Source organism: Cicer arietinum, chromosome 1 (assembly GCF_000331145.2).
Source record: "Cicer arietinum cultivar CDC Frontier isolate Library 1 chromosome 1, Cicar.CDCFrontier_v2.0, whole genome shotgun sequence".
NCBI classification, from domain to species: domain Eukaryota; kingdom Viridiplantae; phylum Streptophyta; class Magnoliopsida; order Fabales; family Fabaceae; genus Cicer; species Cicer arietinum.
Window position 1 is genome coordinate 44,917,136 of NC_021160.2, and position 16,207 is coordinate 44,933,342.

Below are 16,207 nucleotides of genomic sequence, written 5' to 3' on the forward strand. Positions count from 1 at the left end.
TGCAGAAATTATGTAGAGTGCTACAATCTCTCTTGTTCTAATGTATACTTTCTTAATATCTTTTGGTTCTAAAAAAGCTTTTTACTTTTTACATTAGATAGGACTTGTTTCCTCTTAAGATTTTTTAATTTAATGATAAGACAAAAAAACATAGAAACAATTATAATAAGACACTATAATAAGGAACTTAAAGTGATTGACATTTGTTTAGATATCAGAATATGAGATTTATGGGCAATCAAGATTTCTTTGCTTATTATTTACCTTTGGAGTGATACATAATCAAGACATATCTGTTTGATCCAAGTATGGATCCATTCCATTTGTGCAAAGAAATAGAAGAATCTATCTATCTATTATATATAATAATGGTTAGATCTTTATACATCCAAACTCTAATACGAGAAGTTGACTTTCCTCCTTCTTGCAAAGGTTTGGATTCGGGTTTTAAGTGGTCATTGATTGAAAATATTCACGTTGTGTCACCATTTAATCGGAGATCGGATAATTCATATTTCAAGTTTAATAATTTTAGTTTTCTTTTTTTTTAAATCGAAACCAACTTGAAATATGAATCATCTGATCTCAATTGGACAATCACAAAGTCACTAATTGCATGAATGTATGCGGTCCATGAATGCAAAAAATCCAAATGTTTCTATCTATTGAACTCTAACTAACTCTATTTACTCTAAATAGAGACAATGAGTTTTGAAACAACCATGTTTTGTCTATGTTGTTGATATGATTTTTGCAACAAAATTATCATATACCTCAATGTATAAATATTCAACAAAATAAAAAATGGTTAATGTAAAAAGTTGGAAATTAGAAAGAAAAAAAAATTAAAATTTCAAAATAAAATGAAGATAAATAGTCATACATAGTATTTAGATAACAGTTGAATAATGTTTATTATAGAATAACATGTGAATAATGTATAAAATTGACAATATATGTATCATACATAGTGTTTAGATAACAATGTACTCATGTGTTTTAACTTTTGTGTTCCTAATCAGATTTTTAGGCATATATGAATCTTTGATATTTATTATTATTTTATGTGTTAAACAATAGCATTCCATTTTTATTATTATTGATTTAACTATATGGATACCCTTTGTGTTGTGCAAAACCGCAAAAGAAATAAAAATGAAGGGCAAGATTGTATATTAACATTAGTTCAAAATTCAAAAGTTGTCGCATTGAAGTGAAGAAATAAGAGATGTAAGGAAATTTATAATTGTGACCCCTAAATTCCTGCAAATGAAAAAAAAAAACAATGAGAACATTGTATATTTGCTACAAGTTAGAATTCTTATAGCATACACTATATTGTGGATAAATGAACTTGGTTGGTGATACAAGTAATTGGTATGAGATATTATTTTTAAGAATGGTATGAGAAAAAGTTAAACTATTTTTTAATATAATATTTTTATATTTATTCTCTTAACTAATATCTTTAGAGTATTTTGGTTGATATAATTTTTTGAAGAAATATAATTTTTTAAGAAAATTCAAATCATGTAATATCAATTAGTTTGTCTGAAAAATAAATTTGGATACATTTTAAAATGAAAGAATTTGATGAAGTATTTCGTCAAATATAAATTCAAAGAATTTTAAATTTCTCCTTACTTTATAAAATATAAATTCTGAAATAGTTCAACTATTTTTTTAAATTTATAACGTTGACTCTATATGTTTTAAAATTTGTAGATTAGTCCTCATATATTTTATTTTATTTGCAAACTGGTCTATAAAATTTACAAAATAGTCCTTTACTTTTTTCAAAATTTTATTTACATTTTTGCCTCAAAGCTGTTGAAATTTATAAAAAAGTAAATCATTTTTTAAAAGAATTTCATTTATCCAAACAATAAAATTTATAAATAAAAAGAATTTATTACTATTTTTCTTATATTTAAGTCATATTTGTAATTTGTCCAACAAATCCACTTAAGTTGGCGTAAAAAAAAAGAAAAAGAATCCATCTAAATTGATAATAAAATGTCTAATATGTAGATTTTTTTTTACTCTAAGATTGGATTTGTTGGAATATAAGGTTGCATTTGATTTATTTATGGTCATTTTGTAGTAATTGACTGGTTGTTGCCTGAGTAACGTGTGTGCAATTAAGTTTCAACATACATAAATCTCTTAAATTTGGTGTTATAAAATTCATACAGCAAAAGTGATCGATAGGGAAAAAATAGTAGTTCTTTGTAACTAATATTTTGGTGAAAATACATTAACAGTTGTTTAATTTTAACTCAATTTTCGCTTAAATTCTTTAAATTTATTTTATTTTGATTTAGTCATTTAAATTATATTTTATTTGTATAATTAGTCTTTTATCTCAATTTTGACAATAATTAATTTAATTAAAAATTTATGATCATTATAAATTCTATCAAATGCTTTAATAATATGTCCCTCATATTAATCATTCAAAAAATATTCATCAAATATTATTAATTGTCTATATTTCTTGATTTTTTCTGCAACAATTTAAATACATGTATAGTCTTAAAAACAAGGTAATCAAAGATTTATCCACAACACATAATTAATATTTTTAACTTTTTTCAATGATTTGGACAATCAACTTGTTACGATCTTTCAGTTAGAACGTAACATTTCTTGACAATAATTTGAAAAAAAATTCAAATTTAAACGACCACATATGTAAATTAATATATCTTAAAAATTAATAGTATAAACTAAATGCAGTTCAAATAATTAAATAAAAAATTAATAAATTTAAACAAAAATTATATTAATTATAAAAGGCTAAAGATATAATTTTACACATAATTTTAATTTATTTCTAAGTAGAGAGAAAAATTATTTAAAGAATGAATTAAATACTTAACTTCTTTCTTATTACTTCCTTAAGATTCTAATTCTCGCTACTAAGCTACACTTTTTGATACATATTTTATATCAATATTAGTTCAGTTTTTTGTTTTAGACATGAGAAAAGAATTTTGTTTAGTTATTCAAAATATATTTTAATTTTAATTTTTCAAATAAATACTTATTTTTAAAATAGTAAAAAAATATTATTTTTCATATATATTTTTTCGTTGCATTAAGTTTAAAATCTAGTTAGTTACTAATAACTGTAAAAAAAATAAGTGAGCATTTTATTTTTCAGAAAAAAATACTTAAATTAAAAGAAGAAAAGGAAAAAGAAAAGTGAGCAGGGAAAAGCTGCAGAAGAAAAAGTGAAGAATTTGCTTCGGGAGGAAGAAAATAGTTGTCTCGAGTGTTTTAATTTTCAAACTTTTTTGAAAAACATCGTCAAATACGAATTGAGAGAATTTCCACATTTTCATTTTTAATCGATGGAGATATCTCAGGCTGTAAGGAAGAGACGCTCTCAACCGTCGGATCCACCTGCATCATCTTCTTCTTACTCCAAGCTCGACAAAGCGTCCAAATCTGACGGCGGAGATGACAAAGGGTTAAATTGGGCATTACCATTTTTCGCTTTGGGATTGTTGAGGTATATGAGTGCTACCTCTAATATCATTCATGATTGTGATGAGGTTTTCAATTATTGGGAACCGCTTCATTTTCTTCTCTACAAAACTGGTTTCCAAACATGGGAATATAGGTAACAAACGCACTCTTTTTTTCTTCCTATTTAATCTTTCTTTAATGTTGATTATGTTTTTTTCTGATGTACTTTTTTTTTTTTTATGATTTAAGTTGATTAATAATGGGTTGTGTTGTATTTTTTGCTTTTTGTTTTGAAATTTTGTTGGAAAGGTTTTGGGTGAAGTGAAAAAGTTTTGATTTTTGGTAATGTATAGGTTTGTTGCTTGTAGATGAGATTATGAGAGGGAAAAAAAGTTTATTTTGATTATGCTTTTGTTAGATTTTGTCTATAATTGGAGAGAAATGAAGTGAGTGCATGTTTGGAATGACTGTGAGTATGGCAGAATGATGGTGTGCTATTGTGATTTTGGCAGAAGCTATGATTTGAAGCTTGAATAAAATCACAGTACCATTGTGATTTTGTTGAATTCACCGTCAATACAAACATGTACTCAAAGACGTATTAGCAACATAAAAAAAAAAAAAAAATGTGTTGGAGACCAACATGGTGTGGTGCTGGTGGTAGATAACTGGTCAATTAAGCATGCGAATAGAGATTTGATACCATGCCTTGACCGGGGATACCTTGGGTTTGGTTCAAGCTATTTTTTTTTCTATGTAATTGACGATGGAGTTGTGGTTGTGTGTGTTGCAGTTCCCAGTTTGCTCTTCGGTCGTATTTGTACCTTTTATTTCATGAAATAGTGGCTCGACCAGCTTCATGGTTGTTTGTTGATGAAAAAGTAAGATTTCACCTGTGCTTGCTTATTGTTTTGTTATATGTTGTAGTTATCCCCTTGATTCTGCTCTTCATGTCACCTTTGTCTTTTACTGTTGTAGGTGAAAGTATTCTATGCTGTGAGATTTTTTCTTGGTCTTCTCTCTGTTGTCACGGAGACCGTTCTTGTGGTAGCTCTTTCTAGAAAGTATGGAAAACGACTTGCTTCTTATTCACTTGCTATGCTGTGTTTAACCAGCGGATGTTTCTTTGCTAGCACAAGTAAGTGTGAGCTTTTGGCTCTTTTTTCGTTTCATTATGCACTTGCCTTTGATCGATGATACTTCTTAACCTTACTCGAAGCAAATTGTTAATGTTTTTTCTTTATCAATTGTTTGTTGTGCCCAGGTTTGCTGCCAAGTTCGTTTTCCATGTACGCAATCTCTCTTGCATCGGGTTTATTTCTTCTTGATAAACATGCTGCAGCAGTTGCTGTTTCTGCTATTGGTGTGATACTTGGTTGGCCATTCTCAATCTTGGCTTTCCTTCCAGTGACACTTTATTCTTTATATATAAAATTCAAACAGGCATTTATTGCTGGGGCTGTCACATCAGTACTTCTTCTTGTGAGTCAGATAATTCTTTATCTGTAAATTATGCTTATGCCATCTAATGTTGTATATAATATAATATATAGTTTTGTTATGTTGTTAATTTTGTAACCATTGTAATGAATAACAGGCATGGTCAGTAGTTACTGACTATAACTATTATGGAAGATGGACTTCATCTGTCTTGAATCTTCTCATATACAACGTAGCTGGAGGCGGTGAAAGTCATCTGTATGGGACTGAAGGACCTCTTTATTATTTGAAGAATGGATTTAACAACTTCAACGTTTGTTTTGTTCTTGCTATGCTGTTCTTGGCAATTTTGCCTATTGCTAAGAAGAAATATGCGCCAGACCTACTGATTGTTATATCTCCTTTATACATTTGGCTCGGTTTTATGTCATTGCAGCCACATAAAGAAGAAAGGTTTGGCAAAATTTTTTACACGGTCTTCTTTTACAAATTTAAACATATTGTGTTATTGTATGTTATGCGATTAAAATGCATATTGATCTCATGTTTCCATAACTATCGGTTAATACAAGTATGAGTCCTGTTATATTCAATCTGCAATATTGCTTCTCCTGTTGTAAAGGAACTTGGAACCTTGTTAATCGGTGGGCTAGCATGTAATGAATGAGGTATTCAATTTTTAGTTGCATTGAAGTCAATTTCCAAAAGATACATCATTGCAATTTTTCTTTTGTGCATTGAGCAACCGTGGGATGAAATTTGGAATACGTAAAACTTAGTTTAGTTTCACAGGGCATCTCCAATCATTGAGAGTGTTAGAATATTAGAAAATATCTTATAATATCTATTATATTATATTAGAGTATCTTGAATTATTCCCTAGGATCAATTTATAATCATAGAGATATCTTAGAACATCTCTCATTATTATTATGATTTATTCCTGATTTAGGATTGAGTCTATGTTTCTCTATAAATAGAGATTAGTATTGAGTCTTTTGTAATCAAGTTAGCATTAAGCTATTATCAATAATATTCAAACCCTTATTATTTTCTCTCCTCCTTTTCTCTAAAATCCCACAACTTCAACATGATATCAGAGCCTATTTCGATCCTCCTTGAACAATTTTGCCGTTGTTCCATTGTCGAGTTCCCAACAGTTAGGGAATATAATCATAGTTTCTTTTTTCCAACATTCTGAAACGTTTCACTCGTTTTCCATTCAATTCGCTACTGCCGCCGCTGCCACTATTTTCGGCAATTTTTCCTGCGAATAGCAGTCATCTCCATATCATGTCATGTCTGAAAGCGCGTCGCCAAAAGCCGTCACATGCGCTTTCACGCGCTGCTAATCTTTCATGCGAGTAGATCTGCCGCCGCCGCCGTCTGCTGCATGTCGTCGCTGCTGCCCTGTCTACTACTGCTGCCTGCCATCGCTGCTGGAAAAGTTTTCCGACACAACCACTTTCATTGTGTGCGGAATCTCCCAATCTACACAACTTAGATTTCTTTTAGGTCAAAAGTTGCTCCACGCTGCTCATGTGCCTCAAAGATCCGCCATGTTCATCTCACGCGCCGCCACCAACAGCCTCGAGCTCAGGCGCATATTTCTGCCTTCCGGCATAATGTTTCAGTTGTCTAGATTGAGTTTTTCTTCCTGGTTCCAGATCTGTTTTATGTTTTTTCTTTCGAGCCACATGCATACAGTTTGGCAATTTGTCCCAGATACATTGGCCCTATCTTTGTCCCAGATGTATTGGCCTTGCCTTTCTCTCCCTGAAGCATGTCTCTCTCTCCTTGAAGCAAATTCAAATTTAAATATTTTGAGTCTCTGATATTATTGGTTTGAAGCTTCCAAATGCAGTTTTTTAGATGGATGGACTTTGCTTTGTTCAATTGCTTGCCATGAATTTCTCTCATGCTGATGATCATTCCGGCTATCTGGTTAGGCTATATTTATAGCAATTCTCTCCGACTTCATCTGCATCCCTGAGTTGCTTTTCCATCCTTTTTATTATTTTGCAGATCAAAACTTAGTAAGCTTTAGCTTGAGGGGGAGTGTTAGAATATTAGAAAATATCTTATAATATCTATTATATTATATTAGAGTATCTTGAATTATTCCCTATGATCAATTTATAATCATAGAGATATCTTAGAATATCTCTCATTATTATTATGATTTATTCCTGATTTAGGATTGAGTCTATGTTTCTCTATAAATAGAGATTAGTATTGAGTCTTTTGTAATCAAGTTAGCATTAAGCTATTATCAATAATATTCAAACCCTTATTATTTTCTCTCCTCCTTTTCTCTAAAATCCCACAACTTCAACAGAGAGCATATTTTCTAGATCTTGAGTATTATTATTATTTTTAGCAAGCCTATTATTAGTGAAAAATCAATTGCAGAAATATAAGCATTCTCTGTGTGTTTATCTGTCTGGATTAGTTGTTCCTTAAGGGGATTCACACCTTGTTTGTTGCACTTTGAGAGAGGTAGGTGTTGCTCTCCATTTTGGTTAAATCTATAAGCTAGACACTGTAACCTGTATTTGATGATCATGGTTTAGTTATCTTTTGCAGTGAAGTAGTAAGTTAATTGTGCACTTCAGAGGATAAACAGCCGTGAACAGGATACTCGTTTGAGCCTGTTTGGATTAACTTACTTTAGCTTATCTACTGGCATAAGAACTTGTGAGACTGTTTGGGAGAACATATAGAAACAACTTATGGCATGTTCATAAGCTGTTTTTCACTTTATTTCCATAAACTCTCTGAAGTAGCTTATATGAAAGTTGTTTGACTCTATTTTATCTTTTGCTATAAAAATAGTTTATACATAAGCACTTATATGATAAGCTCTTATAGAAAAACTCTTATGCTATAAGAGCTTAATTAAGTTGTCTATCCAAACAAGGTAGTATTATTCCTTCGACTTGTGCATTTGAGTTGAACAATTGTGATATTCATATTTGATTGTGATTCTCTTTAGTAACTGTTAGATTTTGTGACTATAAAAATTACAGTTACACTAATGCAGAAAACTGGTATTTATTGGTTCATCCTTCTTTGTGTATCCAGGTTCCTTTATCCAATATATCCACTTATTTGTCTTGCTGCTTCTGCTGTCATTGAGAGCTTCCCTGATCTTTTCCGTAACAAGTATGATTCATTTGACACTTCTATACTAGTGAAGGTGAGTTATTACCTTACAATTCCGATAGATCTTTATATATATGGAATCAATAAGTACGTACTGGATTTGACTCTATCTAAATGCAGATAGCCAAATTTCTAAGGCCGGTGGTTCTTAGCCTTATACTATATGCCTCTCATGCTCGTACATTTTCTCTGATTCATGGTTACTCGGCTCCAATAGAGATTTATAAGATTTTAGAGCACCACGACGATGTAGGAAATGGTGAGGATCAGACTTTTCTATGCTTTGGTTCTGTTTTATTTTTAATTTTTTTGTGTCATTAACTGGACTACTGCAATTAGTAATAAATTATGTTTATGAAAATAAGTTATTGTCGCTTGGATTATAAGGCCAGTTAGTAATAAGTTTTCTTTTGCAAAATCATGTCGGTCTCAACTTTCCTTCTAATGTGTTATAGTATGTCGGTGTTCTCTTTCACTTGGAAAACCAAAATTTTCACTGTTCGTTGAAATCCATTTGTTCCTTTTTGTTGCAGGTTCTGTACTTTGTGTCGGAAGTGAATGGCATCGCTACCCATCATCATTTTTCATCCCTGATTTTGTTGGACAAGTTCGATGGATTGATGATGGTTTCGGAGGCCTTCTTCCCTTCCAATTTAATTCTACCCTAGGTGGGACTGCTGCAGCGCCACCATATTTTAACAACAAGAATATGGCATCAGAAGAGCAATATGTAAGTCCTATTAACTGCATATATGGGTGCTGATAGAGTGGTTTTAATTTATCTTTTTGGGTGTTGTTAATTCTTAGAAATGTTATTTATTCATATTTTCCCTACTTTTTGTTCCAGTGCTAAAAGTAGGAATGACAAAACAAGCAAGTCCGCCCTGCTCTTAACTGTCTTAAGCGAGGCAAGGCAGGGCAGTCTAACTAGAGTTGTAGCGTTAAATAATCCTCCTTTTAAGGCGGGTTGTTCCATCAAAATTATAAAAATAAATTCACTAATTAGTTTATTCACAAAAATGTAAAAACTATAAAAAATTAATATTAAAAATAAACCATTTATGGAAACCAAAATCATTAGTCCAAAAGTATAAAAATTGTCATTCAAACATTAATGATTCATCATCCAAAAATCTAAAGTTAGACAACAAGGTAATCAAAGTAAAATGGGACCATTCATTATTTTAAACGATAGCCCGACGGGCCAATCTACCCTGGCCTGTCACTGTCTGGCTTTTTTGCAGGGCAGGCCAACTAGTGTTTGCTGGTTCACAAATTCAACTTGACCCACATAAAAAAAGGGTTAAACAGGCTGACTGGTCCGTCCCAACCTGTTTTGTCTTCCCTAGTTAAAAGGGTGGAAATATTACATTTCCACGAGTATAAGTACTTTCCAACACATTGCTAAGAATGTTATTCTTGGTAATAAGACTCCCGACGTGAATGTGATTTTATACTTCAAAACAAACTCACCCCCAAATTCTCTGACTAGTATCTAACATTGATTTGGCACAGCTCCATGATATCGATGCCTGCACTTTTCTTGTTGAGCTGCAGCTAAAGCGGCCTTACCTGACACGTGGAAGCGACTTGTCAACATGGGAGGTAACATTCATCCTTGAAGCTTACCATATTAAATGCTAACATCTTTAAATGTGATTGGATTTATTGTATGTGTTTCAGGCTATTGCTGCATTACCCTATCTGGATAGGGAATTATCACCAGCTTTGTATAGGTCATTTTTCATCCCTTACCTCTGGCAAGAAAAGAATGTTTTTGGCATGTATAAACTGCTCAGAAGAATACCCAAATGATTCATTTCGACCGGGGGAAGGAGCGTTGAATTGTCCTTGATTATGGTGGTGGGATTTTACATGAAAACCAATTTTGTTAGACAGTGATCTTGTAGGATTTTTCCCATCTGTTGTTGAGTATTTTGATTTAGTTCTAATCTTCTCTTAAAGTTCTACAATGTTGTATGCTGACTTCCACTGAAAAACATTCATGTTATTAATCTCTGTACAGTTGAAGTCTAATGTTAATGTAGATTAAGACCATTCTATATATCCTACATGCTGCTGCAGTTTTAGTCTTGGTTTTGGAAATTTTATTTCAATGCAAAACTAAACTGGCTATTAATAGTTTCTACATATATTCAATTCATATTTAGCTTGAAAATGGGCGATCAAACTTGTGTTTGACCACTGATTTTCCTCTAATTTACCATCCTTCAAGAATCTATGCCCTAGTCTATATTAGACTTAAACTAGATTCATTAATTAATGTAAGTCAAATTTTTAAAAAATCTAGTTTGCTGAAAATATTAGACTAGCACTATATATAGTCTTTTAAGGTTTAACAAGTTGGGTTATTTAAGCAAAGCAGGTATTTTTATTTACTCTTTAAAAATGTCAGGTTATATCTTATAAAATCTTAATCAGATTTATATATTATTTAAGTTTGGGATAATAGGTCAAGTCTTAGATTTATAATAACAGTTGATATAGTTCAGCTTATTTACACACTTTCTCCACTCAAACAACCGTTATAATGTGTAACTTTCGGTTACATTATGTCTGTGTTTGTTTTACGGTGAATTTTGTTGAACTTGCTTTCATTCAAAGCTCCAAGAGATAACTTATGCATTCAATTCATCTTGGAACTTGAGAAACTATTGAAAAGTATTAACAAGTAAATTTAATATATATTTTAAAAAATAATAAAAACATATTTTCACAAAATAAATAAAATTTTAATATATTTTGAGTTGCATGACTATTTTAACGTGGCTCCACAATATCACATCACAATTAAACCATCCTTATATACAATTTATGTTATTTTGCTCCAATGATTGAAAAAAAGGGATATTTAAGCATTTCACATTTGTCTATTTGTTTTTGTCATTTCACATGGGATTGAACATAATTTTTTTAACAGATTGAACATAAGGAGCATTGTTTAATTTTAAGCAACCGTCTATGTTACATAATCAACTCCAACACACACAAAATAAGAAATGTTGTATATGTTAAGCAACTAACTAAGCACTAGCACTAAATTAGTCTCTTATTAAGGATTAAAAATGCATAATTATATATATTCATAAAGAATTATTGTAATTGCAATGTTGATTTTTCAGGACAAACTCTTATATTCTTAGGGCTAAAAAATTATAATTTTTTTAGAAATTGAACTAATTAATGCTGTCAATTTTATTTGAATAAAAAGTAAATTTAACTCTCAAAATCATAAAATCAATTTCATTTTAATGCTTATTAATCAATATTTAGCTAAGTTTCGAAGAAGATAGTTTCACAAAGCTCTAATGATAACTGATATTGATTGTTTCCAACCAACAATTAATTAGCTATAGTTTTAACATCATTCAAAAATAAAATTGTTCATATATGTTTCTAGCAGCAGTCCCAATTATTTGCAATACCTATAGTTAGTGGACAATTTCATTTTATTCGAGAAACATAATTCATGTTTTATGAATAATGATGTTAACAGGTTGTATTTCAAAAAGAAAAAAAATGATATCAAGTTGTTTGAAAGTAGTACAACTAGTATCACGCAGTTCTTATATACTTTTGATAGAATCTTATGGATCTATCATGATTATTCATTCATCCATTTAAATGCATATGTACTTGTCCCTACTCCCTAACATGATTAACTTTTTATTTGGTACAAAGCATAATTAACTTTTTTGTTTTGGTTTTGGTTTTGGTGAAAAAGGAAAATAGTCTTTTATTTCAATAATGTAACTTAACCAAAATGGCTCTTTTATTTATTTATTTATTTACAAACTATATTGAATAGCCTTATTTTCTTGTCATAGTATAGAAATATTAAACTATTATTATTATTGATATTATTGTTTTTTTGTACATATGGTGATGTGATTGGGAGAATTCTGTTGCATTTTGATCTGTCTCCTAATAATAATAGTTATTTAAATTTGTTTATATAGATTAATTTTTTAATATACATACAAAATCATTTTTATCACTTTTGGATTTTAACAATTATCATAATATATAAAGAAATATAATAATATCAAAGTAACACATTATTAATTGAGGTAAAATTAAAATAGATCAATTCATATTAATTTGATAAAATAAAATAATGTTATTTATTTTTAAAATATTTTTTATTTATTGAAAATATATGTTTTTATAAAAACTTTAAGAGGTCGATGATGCTTTAGTCCCTAGAAAAAACTTTAGTTCTCAAAGAACTTTTACTAAAAAATTTATATCTACTTCTCTATAAGATACTAACCAAAGACTTTGTACATGCAACATATACATATCAAAGGTTTGTCTTTTTTAAAAAATATAATACTTATTTTGAGATAAAAAGAGATATTTAACAAATGTCATAATTCACTTCTCTTAAAGCAACACTCCAAACTCGATGTGTTAAGAATATTATGATAACAGAAACTACTCTAGATGAATCAGGAAAAGATCCTTTTACTATATTTTAAATTATTATATTTATTTAGATAAAAAAATCTCTAAAAATTATTTCTAAAATTTAACTCAATTAATTGATTAAACGTATTTTAGATTCGAACTTAAAAGTTTAATAATAATATATACGAATTTTAAGTGATAGTTCTTATTTCGTTTATAGATTAAAAAAAACATCAAATCCATTATGTAACTTCATAGGTATCATGATCCAACCACCGTTGGAGCACTTTTGCATGTTTGGTTTTATTTTTGAAAGAATTACTTTAAAATTATCTTAAAGTTAAAAGTAATAATTACAAAACCAATAATAAGTGAAGTTGATAATTGTAACACACGTCATGTGAATTATTAATTATTTTTTATTAACTTTGATATGATTCTGTCTATATTATTGTGATGTCAATTCAATTGTAGCACTTATCCAAGTTTATATATACTTTAAATGTAATTTTTTTTTAACAATCAATTATAATTATTCTATGATTAAAAATATGAAAAAATAGAGTATTTAACGATTAACTTAAAAACATATGTTGATGGTCATTTTTTTTAAATTATATCGTGTATATTAGAATAGTATATATATTTGATTCTTGCATATTACTATATGTGAACTAGACACAAAATTTATGAAGATTAAAATTAAAAAAATTATAATTAAAAAGATCAAAAATACATTTAAATTTAAAATAATTTTACACAGTTAGTGTTCCTCTATTATTTGCTTCAATCATTATATACGAGTAATATTGATACATTGATAGTATATATTAAATCATAATTAATAAAGGGAAAATCAAACTTTAATGTCCTTTTTTTTTTCATTCCTATCCTTGACACTCCCTTGACTGCATAACAGTTACCATTATTTAGAGGGTTATATTCCAAATATTTATAGAAAAAATAGATGGTGGATTAATCGTAGATGTAAACAAAATTGTATTCAAAGAGTGAATATATGAACCTTTAACTTTATTATGCATGATAATTAAAACTATACTTATAAATATTTCCAATAAATATGATTTTTTATGGACAAAAATATATATATATATATATATATATATATATATAGCAATTATATATTAGTATGTTATCATTGATTAGAGTTTAAATATCTCTTTTAACTCTTCTAAACCTTATGCTAAATCATAGAAGTCGAAGTTAATTTTTGTAGAGATTTAAATTCTATTTTTGATGGAAGTTTTCTCTTCTTCTTTATTCACGAGAAATATGGTGATTTTAAGTTATTTTTTGACGCAGAATTACGTATGTGGATCTTTTTTTCATATTTTAATTTAAAGAAGTGGTTTTCACATAGATTATGATTTTTTTTCTTTGGAATTTCGTTGTCTCAGTACGACATTATTTAATTTTTCATTTTGGTGTTTGTTTGATTTCTCGTCTTGTTGTGTGTTCATTAGATTCAGATTGACAGATCAACTTTAATCAATTATTGATTCAACTAACTATGACGTCAATGTTGCAAATTTAGATTCATGAGTATTTGGGTTACTATGATTTTGTCACATTATTTATGCGTATTTTGTTGTTTTATTAATTCGCAGATTCATCATTTTTATTTTAAGAGATGTTAAATTTATATTTATATCTTATAAATTCTATCAATTTGAATGAATAAATATAAGTTTTTTTTTGCAAAAGAAACTCTTTTAACCTTTAGTCCTTGTTTGATTTTAGAGTGGATTTGATAAAATTACGGCGAATCACCTAAAATGATAATAGATGATTGAGTACAAAATGATATCAAATTTCAAAAATATGAAATCCGTAAAATAAAAGGATAAATAGAAAATTTAAATAACAATTAAGATAATTTCCTTCTTAAATCTCAACATATAATTTAATATTAGAATTTCTAATATGAATTAAATCCCAATCAAACATTTTAATCTTAGGGATACCATTTAATCTTCTCGTATTAAAAACAATCATTTCACTTGATACGACTTTATATATATATATATATATATATATAAAAGGTCGTATCAAATAAAATGATTGTTTTTAATTTGAATGAGAATGTTGTAAACATTTTTTAAGTGAAACAAAAAAAGATTTATTTTTTAAAAATTAATCTAAATATCTAAAAAAGTAAAAAGTTTAACAAAAATATAAGAAGAATAAAAAAAAAGAACCATATACTATCAATATATATAAATCAATTTTACACTAATAATATATACCATTGATTTTGCTACTTTATCGTATGATTGTGATTACCATCATAAAATAATAATGCTTAGTTACCTATTTATGTTGGTGGTTAGTGTGAAACTGTTTATTATATTCATTAAATCATATGAATAATCCTAACCTTTTAGAAAGAACGAAAAATGTTAAGGTTGAAGAAGGGAAAAGGAGGAGAAATTTTTATTACGTTTCAATTTGTTACAGTTATATATTCTATTTGATTGCAAGAAGTGATTAGGAAAATAATCATCTTAATTTGAAAAGGAGATAAAAGCGATTTTGAAGTTTCATTGTCAACTTGGGTTTTGGTTTCCTAGTAATCTTAAAATGTCTACTTTGGCTGTCTATGAAAGTTTAAACTCTAATTATCGTGAATTAATATATATATATATATATATATTAAATTATTTGGAGTTTAAATTTAAAAATTAATAGTATAAAATAAAATAAATTTGTTTAAACTTAATATATGAGATTTTTTTTTATCTCTATGATTCAAGCCTTTTATCCTTCATTTTTTTTATAAGTCCTTCATTTATATCTTAGTCTTAGAGTAACGATTATTTTAATCTTTAAATATATAAAACAATGTCATTATATGTCTAAATTTAATGTTATTACAAAAATATTTTAGAATAAGTTTTTCTATAAAGATCAAAATGACTCTTTATGAATACATATTTGATGACTATTTAACAAAGACTTCTTCAAAAAATACACCTACTAAAAAATGGCGCATTACAAATTGTACATAACAATGGTTTTGATCAAGTGTTCTTTAAGGTGGACAGTTTGGGTAGCTGTCTCAGCCATTTTCAAGTCCACTTAATAAACATAGAGCTCTTCATTTTCTTTAAGTTAATATTGTAAAATAACAATATATTTATAAATATGATAAAATTTAAATATTCACGATATTTATATTTTTGAATATGTAATATTAATTATGTAAAAATTATTGAGTAAAATTTGTAATAGATCTATGTCGTTATATGACTATAACGGAAAAAATTAAAAAGTATTGTACTAAAATGGAAAATTAAAAAACATCAGACGATAAAATAAATAAAAAATTAAATTTATATGAAAATTACTTATTTAAATAAAATTAAAAAAATAATTTGAAAAATGAATTTTAAATCAACAAATGATTATAAACTACCTATCTCTATCAAAGGAAAAAGAAAAAATCTTGAAATTATTTAGAAGTGACGACTAAACCTAGTGCTCTAAGGTTAGTTACGGTCTAACTTTTATTTGCTTACAAGCAAATCCATATTAGAGTTTAGCACAAATTATTAGGTGTTGCTTTTCTTATCATTGATGAAATGAAATAATTTTATATGATATAAATAAACGATTGCAAACTAAATGAAAAATATATAATAAGAAGTTAAAAATATTAAGATTCGGTGATAATATA

General features: G+C 28.2%; 1 protein-coding gene across 1 annotated transcript; it reads left to right on the plus strand.

Moving 5' to 3' along the window:
* The first annotated feature begins 3,197 nt into the window (after positions 1-3,197).
* LOC101498221 (alpha-1,2-mannosyltransferase ALG9) lies at positions 3,198-10,144 on the plus strand. The gene is made up of 10 exons (XM_004488974.4): positions 3,198-3,628; positions 4,268-4,355; positions 4,453-4,612; positions 4,739-4,956; positions 5,072-5,367; positions 7,999-8,113; positions 8,200-8,338; positions 8,613-8,809; positions 9,595-9,684; positions 9,763-10,144. Exons 1-10 carry the CDS (start codon positions 3,357-3,359, stop codon positions 9,892-9,894), a joined length of 1,707 nt encoding a protein of 568 aa, XP_004489031.1. The 5' UTR covers positions 3,198-3,356; the 3' UTR covers positions 9,895-10,144.
* The last annotated feature ends 6,063 nt before the right edge of the window (positions 10,145-16,207 follow it).

Bases quoted from the DNA above. Each gene is read 5' to 3' on its own strand.
- LOC101498221 (XM_004488974.4), top strand. From the start codon at position 3,357: ATGGAGATATCTCAGGCTGTAAGGAAGAGACGCTCTCAACCGTCGGAT. The intron at 8,114-8,199 runs GTGAGTTATTAC...ATCTAAATGCAG, and splicing joins ACACTTCTATACTAGTGAAG to ATAGCCAAATTTCTAAGGCC. The intron at 8,810-9,594 runs GTAAGTCCTATT...GATTTGGCACAG, and splicing joins TGGCATCAGAAGAGCAATAT to CTCCATGATATCGATGCCTG.